General features: G+C 39.1%; 1 protein-coding gene across 1 annotated transcript in view; it reads left to right on the top strand.

Annotated features, from left to right (window-relative positions):
* The window catches only part of LOC133515623 (regulator of G-protein signaling loco), a 153,204-nt gene that overhangs the window by 4,457 nt on the left and 127,865 nt on the right, over positions 1-20,882 (top strand). Inside the window, 2 exon segments of the mRNA XM_061848194.1 lie at positions 162-536; positions 1,000-1,185. Coding sequence (XP_061704178.1) covers positions 162-536; positions 1,000-1,185 — 561 coding nt within the window.

Genomic DNA, 20,882 nt, shown 5'->3' on the forward strand with positions numbered 1-20,882 from the left:
AAATCTGTACACTACTTTTTTGAAGTAGAAAAAAATCAAAAATAAGGTAGGCGCCAAAGTTCAGTCTCCCACAAAAAAATTGAATCTCGCTGACAAATAAGTTTGCCAGTATAACTTCAACGTGTTCAACACAAATTGAGACTTTTTCTTCTTTACCACAGGTCTACACAGAACCAGAGACCCACCACTACGAGCTCCCAGACATCCAACTAGATCGCGTGGCCGAAGCTTTCAACTCCGTCGAAATATACGAGGAAAAAACTGACAAGCGTTCTTTCAACTCTGTCGAAATATATGAAGAGAAGGTCTCCGACAAACATTACTACTCCGTAGAGATTTATGAACACTCTGATAGGAATAATTTTAATTCCGTTGAGATATATGAGAAGTCAGTATCGGACAAGGCTAGCATGGATAGTATGGAGGCGAGACCAATGGAGAGAAGACAGGCGTCGCTGGATGATATACTTGTGTTAGGACGCCCGCCGAAGAATGATGATGATAATTTTGTGCATCCCGCGACTGTGAAAAGCAAGGTATGTATATTGTTGATTTAGTTGACCATTTGTGAATCTTATTGGAATTAGATAAGATTTATCAATAGTTGATTGTGATTGTAAAATGTACCTTTTCATTTGTTTATTTTGGAACTGTTTATTTTAATATTTCTTAAGTGTTCCCATTTATCGACATACTAACTGTGTACGTAATTTTGATTTAATATGGATCGTTGGTTGTCTGCAATAAAATAAATTGAATAGTCAACTGTAGCCGCGTGTTCACCAACATGCATTTTGTTCAAGAATTTTAGTAATATGTGATAAAATATTTCTTTAAAAACTATGCTGCTGTTGTCCCCTTGTTATTGAGACACACAACAAGAAATAGTTGATCCATAACGACTTAATAAGTACAGACTGAATAATATTCACTATGTCGGCAAACTGCATAATAATGCTTAAAAAAAAACAGTATGACATACATTTACCTTGCTTCCAGGTCCGCAAAATAAAACCCCTAAACCTACTCTCAAAAACGAAGCATATCCTCATCGGGCGTGAGCGAGAAAAAAAGCTAGACAGAGAGCGAGCGCGCGCCCTCAGTGCGAGTGCGGGCGACGTTGCCGCTCCGGGCGCCGCGCCGCGCGACCTGCCCGCCGCCGCCAGCGAGCCCGACTTGAGACAGGTTAGTGGCGACTGAGTACAAACATATCAACAGGTTTACCAAATACTTCGCTAGATGGCGCTTTACTGAGAACGAACATTTCTACATCGCGTTAACGTTTTTGTTGGGATTGTATATAAGGGTTGGGGATTATGTCTCAGGGCAATGAGTAATAGGGTCCGCCAGCGAGCCCGACTTGAGACAGGTTAGTGGCGCTTGTTAGAGTACAAACATATCAACAGGTTTACTAAATACTTCGCTAGATGGCGCTTTACTGAGAACGAACATTTCTACATCGCGCTAACGTTTTTGTTGGGATTGTATATTATGTCTCCGGTCAAAGAGTAATAGGGTCCGCAAGAAAGCCCGACTTGGGACAGGTTAGTGGCGCATGTTAGAGTACAAACATCATCATATCATCATATCAGCCTTTTATCGCCCACTGCTGAGCATAGGCCTCTCTTCCAGTACGCCACTTGTCCCGATCCTGAGCTAATCGCATCCAGAAGTGTCCCGCAATTTTCCGAATGTCGTCCACCCAACGAGCCAACGGACGCCAGGGGCTTCTTTCATCCGAAAGCGGCCACCATTCCGTTAAAATTTTAGTCCACCTGCCATCACTCTGCCTAGCAACATGTCCCGCCCAACTCCATTTTAGGTTGGTTATGACGCAACCCACGTCTAGCACCTTGGTGCGACGACGGATCTCGACATTCCTTACTCGATCTTGAAGCTTGATACCGAGCATGGCGCGCTCCATGGCTCTCTGTGCTACACAGATTTTATGCACAGCCTCCTTGGTGAGCGTCCATGTCTCGGCACCGTAGGTCATGGTGGGCAGGACACATTGATTGAAGAGGCGAGTTTTCAGGCATTGTGGAATGTTAGCAGGTCTCAGGTACAAACATATTAACAGGTTTACCAAATACTTCGCTAGATGGCGCTCTACTGAGAACGGACATTTCTACATCGCGCTAACGCAATTTTTATCTACATGTGTGCTGTCACTAGTGGTGGGTCGTTGACGATTTTCGCTTCAATGAAACGAAACGTCAACTCGTTTTTTGCTTTAACTGAAGAAAAAAAGGCATTGAGTTGATGCGTTTTATCGAAGGTAGAGGCAAGGAACAAAATCTCCTTAGGCGGAACTGTTGCAAAAGAGGAGTGGCATCTCTTATGGTAGAACTGTTGCAAAAGGGTCCAGGTGTCAGCTATAAATAATAGTTCCAAATCTCTCCAGAGTAGCGCTAGAGTAGCTAAGAACCTAGACGTTATTGACGGAGTGAAGTACGCTGTCTATGATTAGATTTATTTCTCAAGTATTCTAGGTATTGTAGCGCCACCTATTTATGGTTTTTTGTCGGTCAATTTTTGGTATATGGAGTTTATGTTCCTTGCCTCTACCTTCCATAATGCGTTTGTTTAGAGTAAGGGCGGTGTTACGTTGATCGTGATACATTAGCTTAGCGTTCAATTTCGATTACGTACAGTTAAAGTCGTCAGTTAGTTGAGCCTGTTAAACAAAACGTTTCGTTCGCTGACGAACGAAGAACGTTATATCAACTAGTTCGTTGGATCAACGACCACCACTAGTAGTCACTGTCTCAGGGCAAAGAATAATAGGGTCCTATGAAGGGTTCCGTACCATTTATGACGTATTTAAAAAAACTACTTACTAGATCTCGTTCAAACCAATTTTCGGTGGAAGTTTGCATGGTAATGTGCATCATATTTTTTTTTAGGTTTATCATTCTCTTATTTTAGAAGTTACATGGGGGGGGGGGACACATTTTACCCCTTTAAGAGTCTCTCGCGTAAAGTGTTCAGTTTAGAAAAAAATGATATTAGAAACCTCAATATCATTTTTGAAGACCTATCCATAGATACCCCACAAGTATGGATTTGATGAAAAAAAAAAATTTTGATTTTCAGTTCTAAGTATGGGGAACCCCCAAATTTTTTTTTTGTGTAAAAATCTTAATGCGGTTCATAGAATACATCTACTTACCAAGTTTGAACAGTATAGTTCTTATAGTTTCGGAAAAAAGTGGCTGTGACATAATCGGACAGACAGACGGACATGACGAATCTATAAGGGTTCCGTCTTTTGCCATTTGGCTACGGAACCCTAAAAAATTAAAGTAAGAAAATCAAATGGGTTAAAAATGTAAGTAAAAATTAGTTTTGAAATACCTGTTTAATCCTACCTAATATCCTGCTTTCAGATTTCCTTTCCTCCCAAAGGAATTTCCCCTTAAAGTTTCTGTGGAAGACCCGTTCCTTTCCCGGCTGCGTAGTGCTGATCTGAAAGAAGGAAAACATCGTGTCATCACAAAAAAACCGCAAACAAACAGCACAAGTGCATGAGCAGGTTTCCTGTGTCCTGGGGGCCTACCGCGAAAACCGACATTCGCGAATTGTGGGGATCTTTCTCTTTTACTCTCACTAAGACGTAATTAGAGTGACAGAGAAAAATGCCCGCAATTGACGAACTTCGATTTTTGCGTTTATAGCCCTGAAATTTCCCGAACGACTGCTAAGGGTGTACCCAGCCTATGAACTGCTGGTATCGCCGGAGGCCTGGGAAGGAGAAGAGGGGCATACATTGTATGTAAAATTTTAACTCCAGGGGGGCAGCTGCCCCCCCTTCCCAACTACTAGTTTACCATCTGGATTGGAAGGTCAGACGGCATTCGCTTGCGTAAAAACTAGTAGTGCCTACGCCAAATCTTGGGATTAGTTGTCAAGCGGCCCTAGGCTCCCATGAGCCGTGGCAAAATGCCGGGACAACGCGAGGAAGAAGATTAAATTGAAAATCGAGATTTCTTAAGACGAAAGTACAAGACTCGCGCGAACCGCCTTTTCATACAATCGTAGTCCTTATTTTCGTTTCTAGATATTGACATTATTGAAAATATTTTTTCTGCCCTCCGGGCGCAAAGCGTCAACTTTGCTCCCGCTGCGCTAAACGAAGTTGCCGCCTTCCGCCTCCGTCGAGCAGAAAAATAGTATGCGCACCACGGGACGAAACGTAGGACATTCCATTCCGCGAGTTTGCCACCCTCGCCTGCGGTTCGGGTAACAATTTTACACGCGGCACGCAATTTCCTACTTTTCCTCCCTTGGGACACAAAGAACTATGACACAATTGGTTGTATGTCAACTACATCTATGCCGCTTTTTTGATTTTTTTTCGATTTTTTAGTTATTGTAAGATTGTATGAAATTTGTTTTTGGCTCGTAATTTTTACACTAATCAACAAATCGAAAAAAGTCTAACGTAGGGACATAGCTATGATTAACATACATCAAATATGTGCTGTGTATAGTGGAAATAAGGTTGAAATTAAAATAAACTTTGTAGTGTTGAACGCAGCAAAGCGTATACATTTTCATACAAGCTAATGTGAACATGACGGTTCGTTGCATCCGGCCCTAAGTTGCGACTTGTCCTAGTACAAATATGACAGTTGGACGTGACCGATGAGTAATGCCCAATTGTGTGTCTCATCGTCTTCTGGCAAGGCTATTAGTGATCATGTTACTAATAACAGTTTACTAGTAACGTGCTTTGTGAACTTTATATCAACTAGGTTATTAGAATACTAATAATAGAAGTATTTTGTAGGGTTTCTAATCAATTTTGAACTGAATAGATGTCATCGGCTATCATAACCATTCACATATATATCTAAGAACGGGCCTTAAGAGCACTAAGAATGGTGCTAGTTCAGTGGTGTCACTCACGAATTCGAACCAGTCGTGCAGTCTAACGGAACTAGTTGCGACCAATCGCGCGCGTGGTGCGAACTTATCAACCAATCGCGTTCCGGCGTTAGACTGCATGATTGGCTCGAATTTGTGTGCGTGACACCGCTGTACTGGCCCCATTCTTATTGTCCGTAAGGCCCGTCCTTAGATATATATGTCAATGACCATAACGCTTTAATTAGATTTATCTATTAATGGTATTCAGAGTATCCTAATATAGTAAATATAACTCATATTTTGTGATGTATTAAAATTACTATGACGCTTGTACAGTCACGTCTGAAAATATCGATACGAAAAATGTGTTAAAAATATCTATACACTACCTTAATATATGGGTAATAAAGTGGTGTACATATTTTTGGCACTTTTGTCGTATAGATATTTTCAGACGTGACCGTACAGTCACGGACTTTAATTGTTGAGGCATTTAGGGTTTAAGCTAATTTGGTTTGTCAATACTAACGATATGAATTGTCCAATGTAAAGTGAACCCAAAATGGCTCAACTATTAATGTCCGTGACTGTACGAATAGGAACGAAATTTACAATGAAATGCAAGTAGGTATGATAGGTAGGTATGGTAATTTATTGACAATGTTCACGGGAAGTTATACATTTTAAAAAAGAAATAAAAAATTAATACAAAAAAAGCTTTTTTAATAATTTAATTTAAGTAGGTATGAATTTCATCTTAATGCGTTTTGTTTGTGTAATGCTTTCAAATATAATTACTAATAATATTGGAATACCTACCAAATTTCTGATTGGGGTGTGATTCAGTACAAAGTTACAAACCAACTCCGTAAGCGGGAGGCGGGCTTGATACCAATCATATACTTAACAAACATGGTTCAAATCAAAGATTCTAACATCAACCGAGGGTGTGTCGACCCTCTTCGCCAATCAAGACTCGTTGAAGTAAGGACGGTATTCATTGTAGTTTATTGTCTGTTAATAGGCTCTGAATAATCAGTATATCCGGCTCGAAAGGCCATTTATGAGTCTTGATTCTTGATAACTGTTTTATAATTTATTTCGATCGATTTTATTTAAGGTTGTGGTGATTTTATGATCGAGGAAAGAATCCGGGTCTTATTTTTGCCCTAAATATCTAAAGAAGACGATTGTCACGTGAAGTAGAGGATTAAATAATTAATAATACAAGTAACCGTCAAAAATATTTTTAACACACACTTTTATTGCGGACTGCGCGTGTAAAAATATGAAGAACAATTAAGTTTCTGGCAAAAAAAAACGCAAACTGATTGTCGACTGCACTTGTCACCAAATTGGACTCTGTCAAAACGGATCATAAAGCCAATCTCGAGGCCTTGCAGGGTAGTCCTACAAATTTTGTAAAATTCACGTGAAAGTTTAAATGTATGTTTAAATGTTTGTTCCTCCCTCACTCAGAAACGCCTAGAGTTTCTGATCAGATTCGCTATCTAAAGTGGAGTTTCATAGAAATTGCATATAATGCAAACAATCCAATATACCTTCATTACTTCGAAATCTCGCAACCATTTAGGAAAACCATGATCCAATCAACAGTTTATATTTTTTTAATTTATTGATATGAATTTCTAGTTAAAATATATGATAATATTGATAATTATTAATATTTCTGTGAAAATAGCCTTCATAAAAATGTTAGGTTATACATATGTCAAATGCTAACAAATCTGTCATATTTATTTACACTGACTGACTGACATTTGACTAACGAAGACGCTTAGGAAAGTTAGGAACGCGGACGAAGTCTAGTTCAATAGGAAAGCGGTCTGTCCAACGTTAGTGCAAGAAAAGCTCACATTTTGTGGCGAGCGGTCATCGCGCCCCCACCAATAATTTACCTCTAATTGAGCGGCGTCTGCGCAACTAGCATCGTTGAGGATTGACTCGTGGGTGCAGTGAAAAAAAAGTGTAGCAAAAATGACAGGGTTTTCTCTTTTTTCGACTTTTGTTATTGCAATCAGCACAAAGACATGGCAATCAGATATACTTGTTCCAAAATGCACGTGGGGTTTATCCTGCTCACGTTTCCTGAGTCCTGAATCACCCTATCAAAGAAAATAAAAATATTGAAGATTCTTGGTGACTATGACAGACACAATAGATATTTGAATATTGGTAGATGTCGAATAGTATGATTATTTAGACACATGAGTTCTCAATTTCGCGACTTTGAGTTCTTTTATTTTAGATTTCTCGATATCAGTGTTGTCCTTAGTAAAAGTCGTCAAAGCCAAAAATAAAACATCTTGTATCTTGACAAAAATCAGCTGATCCACTAGCCAATGTTAGCCGCCTGCACTACAGTGATCCCGTCGATTGATACCGGCGCGGGCGCACCCAGTCTCGCGCGGGCGGTGCCGAGTACCGTACCAATCGTACCATAGACAAACACTGTACACCGGGTCATCCATAGAACTCGATTCCCACCGGATAGCCTATTTTCCAGCTAGTTGAATATTACGGCTCATGGAGAAATACGGTTCTCGGTTTCCAACTTTCCATACGACTACTTTTGACACTACTACATCCGAACCAGTGTGTACAATTGGAATTACCCGTACATAGACCCGAGGTTAGTTTTTAACCTAAACAGTGCAGGATCTTTAGAGTTTCGAGCCAAGAGAAGCGTATCTACTTAAGATAAACTGCCGTTTATGGATTCGTTGCATTTGGAGTGGAGTGTATTTCATAGGCGATATACCTAAGTAGCTTAGTTTCTTAGCATAACCTAACCACTTTACTTAAACAAGCAGCATTGTAAGACCATGTCATGGTCATTTATGACTATATGTACATGGTGCCTGGCCCTTAACCACATCTCAGCTAGCTGTTAAAACATAGTATACTCTTCGGTTACCGTGACAGTTATTGCCACTTGCAAAGGGCTCGAAACGTCAATATTTTCAATGTTACTGTACACGATTTAATCCGTTCATATTGCTCTAGGTATTCAATGCAAAAGCTTACTGTTACAGACGGTTATGCATGAGCAACCGGTCCGCTGTCCGTCCGTCCGTCCGTCCGTCAGTCCGTCCGTCCGTCCGTCCGTCTGTCCGTCCGTCTGTCCGTCTGTCCGTCTGTTACCAGGCTGAATCTCATGAACCGTGATAGTTAGACAGTTGATGTATTTCTGTTGCCGCTATAACAACAAATACTAAAAAGTACGGAACCCTCGGTGGGCGAGTCCGACTCGCACTCGTCCAGTTTTTTATATGCCTGTTCATTAGTAAGTAAGTAAATATTTTTTATTGCACTACAAAGAAAACAAATTTAAAAACAGATTTACAATGTAAAGAAAGTATTAGTATTGTATTAGTCCTAATCCACTGCTGTCTACATTCGTTTGTCATCACTCGCCTCGCTTTATATATGTACCCCTAGTGTAATTTTAGTCGATAGCGAAACGTGACGTACGCGTTTGCGTTAAGTCTCATTTTGTATGGGTTTTGGAACAGCGCGCCAAGCGGGACGTTTTGGAAAGTCAAAAATCTCATACAAAATGACACTTAACGCAAACGCGTACGTCACGTTTCGCTGTCGAAAATATTTACACTAGGGGTACTGATCCGCTAATTAATTTATCTAAAAACGAACGAGGAAACACATAATAAAGTTAAATAGGATTGTTAAAATTAATTTGGGTTAAATCATTGAGACCACTTTAGCGAAACAGAAACCGGGTCACTTCCTTGACTAGGTAATTTGTGGGAAAAATTGGAATTGTTGTTTCTTAACTCTTTATTGACAATAACAATATACATAATGGATATATACAGATGATTACTATAACTAGCTTATATCTAAAGTAAAATTAGTGGTAACACGTTGTAAAAAAAAAAAAAAATCTAGTGCTAACCACCAATTATCTGTTAACCTGTTGCTACCGGTGGGAACATATAATTGGCTCTTTGTTATCTATATATATAACTATTGTACAATCTATAGCTGTTGGTTCTCCGAACAATAAATAATAAATAATAATAATAATAATAATAAAATAGGCCCTTGAGGCATTGTACCAAGGATGCTGGCGGCATTTCCTCGTTGTATCGCAATACTGATACGTTGTGCGAGGAAGCCGCCAGCTCTTCGGTCACCAGTTACGTCAATCAGACGTTTCGCGATTTCTCCAAAAAACTTGTGCGCGCCGGGACCCCATGGACCTAGAGTTTCAACGCCAAATGGTACAAAATGGAACTCTCTACCGAGGCTCTTATATTTATTGCGTTTAATATATTATTTTGTTTCTTAATAATGTTGTCAGTCTGTCTGATGTCCCGGTTTGAGAAATCAAGGTAAATTTTACGAACGGTCAAGGATGTTCACAACATACAAATCTCATTATAACTGGGTCAGTTTTATATATTGATGCCAATGGAACCCTTTGCCCAATATTTCTGCGTTATTCATAAATGTATAAATTATTTTAATTCTTTTTCTTCTTTATTATGTTTTTTTTTTGTTTTATAGTGAACCTGTAATATGTGGCAATAAAAAAAAAACGTATTCTTATTCTAATGTCTGTCTGTGTGTCTGTCATAACTCTCAAACGGATTTAGTGCGTAATTTTTTACGTTAAGCGAGTTTTAAACTTTTCATTCTGCCCTCAACGTTTCCTTCGGATACGTTGCTGTCTGCCATGTTTTTTAACCCCTCAACCTGAGAAGGGTCTATGCCGTCTATGCCAGTGCCAGATCAAAAATCCATCTTGACTTTTTAAATTTAAAACACTCTTTACTGACCCGATATCGCGTCGGAGCGAAGCGGGTAGGCATTAAGTCAATTGAAGAAATTCAGATGTTACACACCGTCATGGAATCAAACGCCATAAGTTCAATGAGAGGTAATCTTCATTACGAAAACAATGAACATGGAATAAGCCAAATAAAACTAACCTAGTTTTGAAATATGTCGCGGTAACGTTACTTTGATGCACATAAAATATAGCATAAAACTGTCTCCCGTAACAGTTATTAATATTCTTTATGGGTACATTACGACCATAGATAATAAATATGGCGGGGACTAACGACGTAAGTGTTAATTTTACTTTTATCCGCTGATGGCGCAGTCACGAGCGGCCGGCACGTGTATTATCTGTGACGCCATTATGTTAAAATTAAAAAGTTACGTTTTTTAGTAGACTTTTGTATTTAGTTCTTTTATCGCTGGTTGTAACAGTTTTTACATAAACGTGAGGTAAAATGAAGTCTGAACATAAGCATAACATATATCCTTAGAGCACACCTGCTTTGAAATGGCCGCTAGTTTTCTCCAAGAAGATTATGAAGGTGAAGATGGGAATGTTGCGTGAAGTAATGACTTTTACATTTTCATCTTCACCACTGAGATTGACCAGCAGAGAGACTGGCAGGTCGCAGCTGTAAGTTTCTCCAGAAACTTCCTGCCTCGCACAGCTAAAGTGGGGAATGAATAACCGTTCGCCTGCGGTATATCCGGAGCGATATGGCCTTCAAATTCAAACTTAGAAAACAAGCGCACCCCCATCTGAAACGCACTTGCAACCCCTCTGGTGCTTATTTCCTTGGTGTCAAAAAGTTTAGAGAGAAAGAAAATTTGCCCACGTCTCATGGAAATATTTAACTTTTTTTCAATTATAAATGCTTAGAAAAGCCAGTTAAATCGTTTTTTTTCTAGAAATTGCTCGCACGAATTATATCTATAAAAAAATTAAATGGGTTAATTAAAATTAGACAATACCTAATTATAAAAAGGTCCCGGAGCAGTATCCCGCCTATTATGAATGGTCTAAAACCTACTTTGCTTGAATACTTGATGAGGAACTGCGGCTCAACTCGCACGTCGCCGGAAAAGGCGTCATTTCTTTTCGTTAAATCTGATAATCTTTTAAGAAGTATAATTTGGATTCTGGATTTTAGTCAATCACTGTTTTTAAAATTACTTCGTCGTCGTAGAAATAGTTAAAAACTGTCAACCCCATTTTCGCCCTTTTTGGAGTTGAATTAAAAAAGATGTATAGAAAAAGTCCTTTCTTAGATCCACGAAGAAAGGATTTTTTAGCTTTAGCTCGGCAACACATGAAGAATATAATATGTTTAAAATTTTAAGAACCCAATATTTTTAGGTTTAGACGTACCAGCATCAGCTGCCTGCCTAAAACTAAAAATGATTTTGGACACGGCGCGGATAGTCCGCCGGTTCTTCTCTGCGGCCCTGACCACCGGCAGCTTGGGCCTTGCCCCCCTACCCTATATGTTTTTGTACGTGTTTTTGTATTTTACTTTTATATTCATATTGCAAAAAGCCTAACATATGAAGATGAATAAATAAAGGAAATAATAATAATACTATTCAATAGTTAAGCTTAAGGCAGTGTAAGCAGTGTGATTATTTCAAAACAAACCAAATATTACTATGTGTAAATGTAAAACAAATAGCAGTTACTGCTCCACAAATTAGATAAATCTCGATTGTTTGCCACGATAAGTTGATAACTCATATTTCAGTGCAAGAATCCTTTTATCTCTACAATTGCAACATAATTCTATTTTTGTACTGTCTGTATCTTTATCAGGTAATTCCAACAATGCTCGGGTATGAGGACACTAAAAATAGATTCCCTTAGTCACCAGAAGGACGAGTATTTATAAAAGTTTATCTGTGATTTGGTTCACAGAAATAATGTCTATGAATAAGATGTTTTGATTATTTGCGTGGTTAACCTGGTGGAAATTAACATAGATCTAGTCATGTCGTTATACTCATAAAAGAACATTGCCTTGTACTTTTTTCTACTCCAGCACTTCTATTTGTCTATCGAATGAGTGTCAGAGATATCTAAATCAACTTGACTAGAAACGCGGCGCGTGCGCCGGAGCTATTGAGTGACAGACGTCAAACGTCGTTCATTCATACTTTTAAAATTAAATGGCTTCAGTCCATTGGGACCAGATTGGGACAATTTCGCCAGTGTTAAGGTATTAGGAGCTTTAAATATGACTAAACTTGTACGGTTAGCAAGACAGTGTACGGTGATTTTATTCGTTGACGGATACTATTTGTTCTCGACAGCCTGTCTAGTTCGTGTTCGTAGTACGAATAAGTCAGTAGCCGGCGCGTGCCTATAGGATCATAATAGCAGTGTTATTATGAATATTCTTACAATATAGTACAACTGGTTTTTTTTTATGCTTACTTATAGCCAAAGATCTACAAACCAAATTGGTTTACTCTTGAATATATGTTTGCTGCTGTCATTAAAATATTGTGTACAAATTAGATCTTAAATTCAAGGGCCGAAGTTACAACACGAGATGAAGTAGCCTTTATTATGTATCTGTTGCACAAAATGCTATATTATACTTGTCTAAAGTAAATTATGATTGTTTTTACTGTAGTTTTGTCAGCAGTAATGTTGCAATGTTACAAGTCTAATTTTACGTTACGAAGATATAAACAGCACTGGGATGGAGCAGTTTACAACGTAATCAACTAAAATGCAAACATAGTAAGGTGTAAGGGTAACTTCGAAAGCGATAATTTTAATAATGCCAAATATTTACATTTACTAAACTATAGTAAACACCCCTATATTGGAACAGGCACCAGTAATGGGATGGTATAGACAAATCCTGTCTCCTTCCTCGCGTTGTCCCGGCATTTCTGCCACGGCTCAAGGGAGCCTGGGGTCCGCTTGACAACTAATCCCAAGATTTCGCGTAGGCACTAGTTTTTACGAAAGCGACTGCCATCTGACCTCCCAACCCAGAGGGTAAACTAGGCCTTGTTGGGATTAGTCCGGTTTCCTCACGATGTTTTCCTTCACCGAAAGGCGACTGGTAAATATCAAATGATATTTCGTACATAAGTTCCGAAAAACTCATTGGTACGAGCCGGGGTTTGAACCCGCGACCTCCGGATTGCAAGTCGCACGCTCTTACCGCTAGGCCACCAGCGCATGTAGGTATAGACAAATCCTGTAAAACAAGTATTTACCATCAGTTTTTAATCGCTGGCAACATTTTACCATAAACAAGAGCTAAAGAGCTGCTTAAGTTTAATTTTTCATTGATATTTGTTAGTTTGAAAATGAACCACACTTTTAATTGGTTAATAATATTGAAACATATTCCAGTAGCTTTCATTAAATACGTAGAAAACATAAAGGACAAATTGTAAATTCAACTTTTAAAGCGTAAAGCAGTAGAAATTTTACAGATGTCGGTGAAATATTATAAATACTCCAAATTTTCTCTTAAATGCCCCATGATTGGTGCCGTTAACATATACACTTTCTACAGGATGCCTTTAGTAAGCGTTGCAGTAGCGATCGTGGTGCTAAAATATTAATGAAGCTTCCATGTGCCATGTGTGACGACCAGTCTGGCCTAGTGGGTGACCCTGCCTACGACGCCGATGGTCCCGGGTTCAAATCCTGGTAAGGGCATTTATTCGTGTGATGAGCATGGATATTTGTTCCTGAGTCATGGGTGTTTTCTATGTATTTAAGTATTTATAAATATTTATATATTATATATATCCACTGCATTCACTTGACTCTGATGTTTCTTCTGCCATACCCAACTTTCGCTACCATACATAAGTGTAGGCACCAACACCCCTCTATGCACAGCCAACCGTGCTTTTTGCGACACCTTCTGGCTGCTCATAAAAGCGTTGAGTGCCCCATTCACACGATTTCCAGCATTCACTCTCCTTTCAATGTCTTCCTCATGTTTACCGTCCCTAGTGAACAAGGTTCCCAGATACACAAACTCTTTCACTTGTTCAACTCTTTCTTCACCAATCAAAACTTCACAGTTTGTCATACTTTCTCCCTTTTCAAATACCATTACTTTCGTCTTGCTCACATTTATTTTCATTCCCTTCCTTTCAAAAGATCTATGCATTCTAGTTACCATCTCCTGCAACTCTTCACCCGATGACGCCAGCAATACCAGGTCATCAGCGTAAAGAAGACATTTGACGAGTAAACCTTTCATTCTCAGCCCACATTCATCATTTCTCAAATCATGCATACTACTGTCCATGAATAGATTAAACAGCCACGGTGACGCTACACATCCTTGCCTAACACCCTTTTCGATGCTAAACCACTCAGTGTACGATCCGTTTACTCTCACACAAGCACTGGAATCCTCATAGAGCGATTTCAGTGCCTGAATGAGACGACCGCTCAATCCATATACCGACAGTACCGACCAAAGTTCATTCCTCACCACTCTGTCATAAGCCTTTTCCAAATCCACGAAAGCGCAATAGACCTTTTGACCTCTGGCCAAATACTTTTCGGCTATGCATCGCAGGGAAAAGACTTGATCCGTACATCCCATACCCTTTCGGAATCCCGCTTGTGCATCCCATACTTTCTCATCGGTTTCTTTCACTACTCTTTCAATCAATATCTTTGCATACAATTTGCCGACGACGCTGAGTAAGCTAATGCCTCTGTAGTTTTTGCAATCCAGTTGTGATCCCTTTCCTTTGTAAAGAGGTACAATGACAGCCTTGCACCAGTCCCTGGGCACTTGGCCGGTTCTAAAGCACATATTGAAAAGGCGATACATCTGAGTTGCTACAATGCCCTGTCCAGCTTTCAGCATCTCGACAGAAACTTTATCATATCCTGCAGCCTTTCCTGATTTCATTCCTTTCAGCGCTTTCACAATTTCATCCATGCTAATACTATCTTCATTCTCCGACACATATCCAATGCTTTCATTCAAATCCGAAATTGGCGTGTTTGCCTCTTCTCTATCAAACAAACTTTCAAAATACTCCTTCCATCTTTTTAAGATACATTCTTCCTCATTCACTAATCTTCCGTTCTTGTCTTTAATTGAGTTTAGCTCAGAATTCTGGGTGTTACCCCTGGCCAAACGAATGGACTTCCAGAAAAACTTTATATTTGCCTGGAAATCTTGAGACAGCCTTTCCTCCATTTTATCTTTCTGTTCGCCTTTCTTTCTGTCGACTAATTCTTTCACTAACACTTTCATTCTTCTATATTCCTTTTTCGCTTCACTGACTTCGTCAAATGAAGCTGTGTGGTTTCTTTGGTTAGCTCTTGTGGCTAACCAATCCAACCACAACTTTTTCTTCTCACACACTGCTTCTTGCACTTCTTGATCCCACCAAACATTCTTCTCCTTTTTTCCTTTGTGCCTCTTACTTACTCCACATACTTCACTTGCCACACTTACTACTTTATTTTTAAAACTATTCCACAATTGTTCAGTCTCACTAATCTCATCCATACCTTCAAATTCGGTTTTTAATCTACTCTTATACTCATCATTGACTCCTTCATCTTGCAAATTCTCCACTTTTATTCTTTTTAAATCTGCAGTAACTGCACGGGGCCGTTGTCGCCATCCTTTAAACAAGCCTCTTAATCGGCACATCACCAGGAAGTGGTCAGTATGGATACCCGACCCTCGATACACCCTGGAGTCGATAACATTCTTCCTAATTCTTTCATCCACTATCACAAAGTCAATCACACTTTTCCTAACATTCTCCGAGCGTTGAGAAGTGTGTGTGGTGTAAAATTACAAGATAGAATTAGGAACAGCGTGATAAGGGAAAAGTGTGGACTGAACGAAGATGTAGTGACAAAAATTGAGAAAGGTATGTTGAGATGGTTTGGACACGTGGAAAGAATGAGTGAAAGAAGGTTAACAAAGAGAGTGTATAAAGGAGAAGTAGAAGAGGGAGCTGGAAGGGGTAGACCTCGGCGGACTTTCTCAGATCAAATCGGGGAAATCCTGAAAAAAGGCCAGGTCAAGAGCACCCTAAACCGACGAGCATGTATGAGGAATGTCATGAAAGTGAAGGAAGCGAAAGAGGTATGTCAGGATCGTAGCAAGTGGAAATCCGTGGTCTCTGCCTACCCCTTCGGGAAATAGGCGTGATTATATGTATGTATGTATGTATGTATATTATATATATCGTTGTGTAAGTACCCTCAACACAGGCCTTATTGAGCTTACTGTGGGACTTAGTCAATTTGTGTAATAATGTCCTATAATATTTATTTTATTTATTTATGTTAATAGATATTATCAAATTACGCTACTGCAGCACATTCCTTCAATATAGAATAGAATAGAATAGAATAGAATTATATTTATTCAGACAACACATCAATTATTAGTTATTACAAACATAATACATTAACTACAACAAGAATTAAAAAAAGAAACAGTGGAAGTTGAATAGTACGGAACCAATAAGGATGTGAGGCTGAAATGGTCTCCACTCAGCATTGCAGTTGGCACGACTAAGCGTTGTCCACGGCGCTGGTTTTCTGTGGAGCCAGTGAGGTGAGCGGAACGGCATACTGCGCGACTTGTGTGACAGATAATAATAAATAATCAGTTATCAAAAGGCAATATCAAATAAAAATACTTATAAATAACAGCTATTAAGGTACACATATTATACATTATACATGCGAGTTCATTATATTCAAGTAACCAGATATTTACTTGGGGGTTAATCATATTTAGGAACTGAGGCTATGTAGAATGATGCCCTTAGGCAGCAATACCCTGTTGAGCTATCTGGTGTGTTTTCAGTTTAGATTTGAAGCTACTAACAGTTGTGCTCTCCCAAATAGGAGGTGGAAGGTTGTTCCAGCACTTCGTGGCAGCATAACGAAAACTGCCACGAAATGCAGCGGTATTGTGCCTCTTGGGCAAATCAGTCGGGGAACACGCCTAATACGACGCTGGTAGAAGACCATCTTTTCATGCAAATATGTGGGTTTCTTACTGTGGCAAATACCAAATAAAAGTGTGGCAAAATGTAGGGTACGTCGACCATCCATATTTAAAAGTTTGTTCATATTGAGATAGGGAGTAATATGGGATCGAGAAGATATAGTAATTGCTTAAAGTTTAGTAGATATTAGCAATTTTCAAAGTATCCCACTTTAGAAGTTACTCCAATACACTTTATCACTAACTATTTGGTGCTCAAAAATTCAAAATACAAAATACAAAGGATTCTCACGTCACTTGCGTTTTCTGGATTTTTTCTAGCCGATTTGAGTGCCCCATTTCTAGCCGGACAAGGTCCATGATCTTTATTATTCCCAATTATTTTGAATGTTTTTTTTTGTAGACGTTCTTTAAAAGTGTCCCAATTTCAATGAACTGTTGCAATGATATCGGATGTCTCTGCTTCTATTTCCGCGGCAATCGGGTCAGTGCGGCCTCGCTCCGATAACTCGTATTACTCGACTTGGTAGTTTATCTATCAATCATTTTAGATTTACATTTTATTAAGCGACTTCAAAAAAGAGGAGGTTGTTGCTTGATACGTTGGGAACTTTGCTTTTTTGTATGTTCCCCGATTCCCCAGTCATGGATTCCCCAGGATCTGATGGTGGGATGTGGGCTCTTATGGAAATCGTGCATTTGCTTTTAGAGACATACATTTGGTGAAGTGAAATAGTACTAATGAAAACTTGAAAATTATGCCATGTTGTTTTTTAGGGTTCCGTACCCAAAGGGTAAAATGGGACCCTATTACTAAAGACTCCGCTGTCCGTCCGTCCGTTTGTCACCAGGCTGTATCTCATGAACCGTGATAGCTAGACAGTTGACATTATCACAGATGATGTATTTCTGTTGCCGCTATAACAACAAATACTAAAAAGTACGGAACTCTCGGTGGGCGAGTCCGACTCGCACTACTCCGGTGTTTTTTTTAACTTTATTTCTTTGGAAGTTAATTTCGTTTATTTATTTGCAGTATTCACTGTGTGACAAGAAATGATTTGTTAATATTTATTCAGCAGTGAATCACTGAACGGTCCATAAGTAGTCTGTCCTTGAACCCAAGTAAACGGATCTTGTTATTTGGACAAAATATCTAAGGTCCGACCGAGATCTCGGTCTCGGTCTCGGCATTCTCGGCCAAAAATCGAGCCGAGATCTCGGTCTCGGCTCTCGGCCAAAATGGGCCGAGATTCTTGCCGAGACCGAGAATAGGCAATGAGTTATCATTGGTGAATTTGAATTTTCAGCGCACGAGAGCCGGGGTCTAAGCCACTCGTTGGTTGCATCGCCCGGTTGGTGTGACGTTTTTCGTAGCCACATTTTAAGGCAATTACTTATCAAATACTAAGTGTTGGGATCGATAGGCGCGGTTGCAAGTAATCACTTGTTCATTTGGTTTTTTTCGTTTTGTGGTTGTTCTTATTGATGAATAAATGAGTGTATATTGTTATCGGGATGTAACTTAGATTAACTTGTTGTGAGTGGAAGATGACACTGGATATTTTTAATACTAAATATATTTGTGTCAATGGAAAAAAGCAAAGCAGTAGATAAGTACAAAACGACACCTGTGGCGGATATTTTGGGTTACAATATAGAACTCTTTATTTTGATTATTGTTATTTTACCTCTTTTTATGCACATCCGTACTGAAAAAACCGACCAAGTGCGTGTCGGACCACGCATAATGGAAGGTTCCGTACCTTCATACAATACAAAAAAGCCGTACAAGCAAAAGAGCGTATGTTAGTGGCACTTTCGTTGTTTTAATAAGAGATCAGTTTTTTTATAACTCTTAAATGGCTTAACCGACCATATTCAAAATAATTTTCCTGAAAAATTATTTGCTTATTAAGCTTTATTATTTAGAATTTTTTTAATGGTTTTGCTCTCCAGGTTCAAAAGTTAGAGGGGATCACATAATTTTTTTTGAAGCGATTATTGTCAAAAGTATTTACTTAATCAAAAAAAAGTTTTTAGCAACCTTTCTGTATTTTTAAAGACCTATCTAATGATGAGCCACATGATTTTTTTAAAACTTTTTGTTACATTTATACGGAGTATATAATGTCGCTAGATTATAGATGCTGCTTAAATCATCTGTAAAGATGTATAAGGCCTGAATGTGTATATTTGAAAATATATTTTACAATTTTTGTTTTCAAAACTAACAAGCGACTACCATAATACATCTACACCTACGTTCCAACTTTGGTTATAAAATATACCGTATAGTTTTTGAGTAAAATGGCTGTGACACACGCACAGACCAACAGACATAAGGACATGACGTAACTACAAGGGTTCCATTTTTGCCATTATGGTTATGGAACCCTAAAAATACTATTTAATAGCGCTACGAATTGATTATGATAACTTTTTTCTGATAAATCGTCGAATTTCGACTTTAAAAACATTTTTAGTGCAAAATTCGTATTTTTTTTCTATTTTATAAATTCTCGGTCTCGGTCTCGGTCTCGGCCGAGAATCCCATTGAATCTCGTTCTCGGTCTCGGTCTCGGCCGAGACACAGAAAGCGTTCTCGGTCGGACCTTAAAAATATCATTCAACTTCAAAGCTGACAGAATATCGGGAGAGACAAAGGCACGGAAGGTACAGGTAGATGTTTATATTTACCTTGCTTAATGAATATGCGCCTATCGTATCGTCATAAATCGGACAATCAGAAATGCTGTTTATATTTATAAAAAATACTATTATTCTTTAGTCGTTCGCACAATGCTGTTTTATGATATAGTAGGCAAACGAGCAGACGAAACGCCCGATGGTAAGCAATTACCGTTGCCCGTGGACACCTACAACCAGTTGCAAGACCAATATTTTATATCGGCAAGGTACTTTTAGCGAGGCCCTCTGGTGGCGCAAGAAATAACGAACATTTTTACATTGGGTCCTAGATATACTTATTATTTAAGGCGCGAGGCCCCTCGGACCGCAAGGCCGTAGGCGATGGCCCACATCGCCCACGCCTAACGCCTCCCCTGCCTGCAACACAGGGGTTACAAGTGCGTTGCCATTAAGATACCGGAGAACTCTTTTCTTGAAGGCTGAATCAGTCTGGAAATACCGCGAGCGGCATAGCATTCTACATTCATGGACGTCCACGGGACCTAAATGTATAAGGGCCACCTTCGCATTCCAGAGTTAGCCAACTAGAGTCAGACCAAGATAAGTTGGCAGCTATTTTGATAGCCCACTGTGTGCAAATCTTATACCTTTAAACGAGCAATTCTTGTATATATATATATATATATATATATATATATATATATATATATTTCAGGGATCTCGGAAACGGATAAACAATCGATCTAGATTAGTCTTATGTTTGGGAAAACGCGTGTTTTCGGGTTTTGCATGCGTTTTTCTTTCGACGCCGAATATGGTCGCTAATTTCGTGTTGCAGGCCACTATCCGTCTGGTCCAGCGGGTTAAGACGCGGACGGCTAGAAACGAGTGTTACGGGTTCGAATCTCGCCCGGTGATTAACTTTTGTTTTTTTTTTATATGTTCAAGCTTATATATAATATTTTAATTTTTATTGTTTTAGACAAGTTTAATTTAGTAAAAAAATGTAGTTAAGATTTTCACCTATACACCACCATATTACAATAAATAGTTATAACCGAGCAAAGCTCGGTCGCCCAGGTACTGTTAAGTAAACGTCATAATCTCATAGAAAATTGACGTTTAAAATAACACTTGCAATGTCCGGTCTGTCACCATATCTTGGTCTGACTCTTACTCGGAGTGAACCGTTTATATAGTACAGTTTATCCATGTACATAAGCGGTGAACTCCAAGGTTCCTGGCTAACTCTGGATAGCGCAAGTTGTATTAAAAATATCACAAAGTACCAATATCAAATAGTACAAAAGTACCTACTCATTGTATGGAAACTCATAAACATATCCACACATCAAAGTACCGGAGAGAATGGTCATCAGTGGTCATCAGTCGGGTCGCGTGGAGGTCGGAACAATTTAGGCGGTTCCACCCACGGTTGTTTGAGGATGAGTGGATGGTTCCAATTTGGAGCTTCCTCGTTTCTTACCCGATTGCGGCAAAAGAAAGGGTTTTGTGTTCAAGTTACTGTGCCGTCGGAAACTTTCCGAAATT

The sequence above is a fragment of the Cydia pomonella genome, chromosome 2 (assembly GCF_033807575.1).
Source record: "Cydia pomonella isolate Wapato2018A chromosome 2, ilCydPomo1, whole genome shotgun sequence".
In the NCBI taxonomy this organism is placed as follows: Eukaryota; Metazoa; Arthropoda; class Insecta; order Lepidoptera; family Tortricidae; genus Cydia; species Cydia pomonella.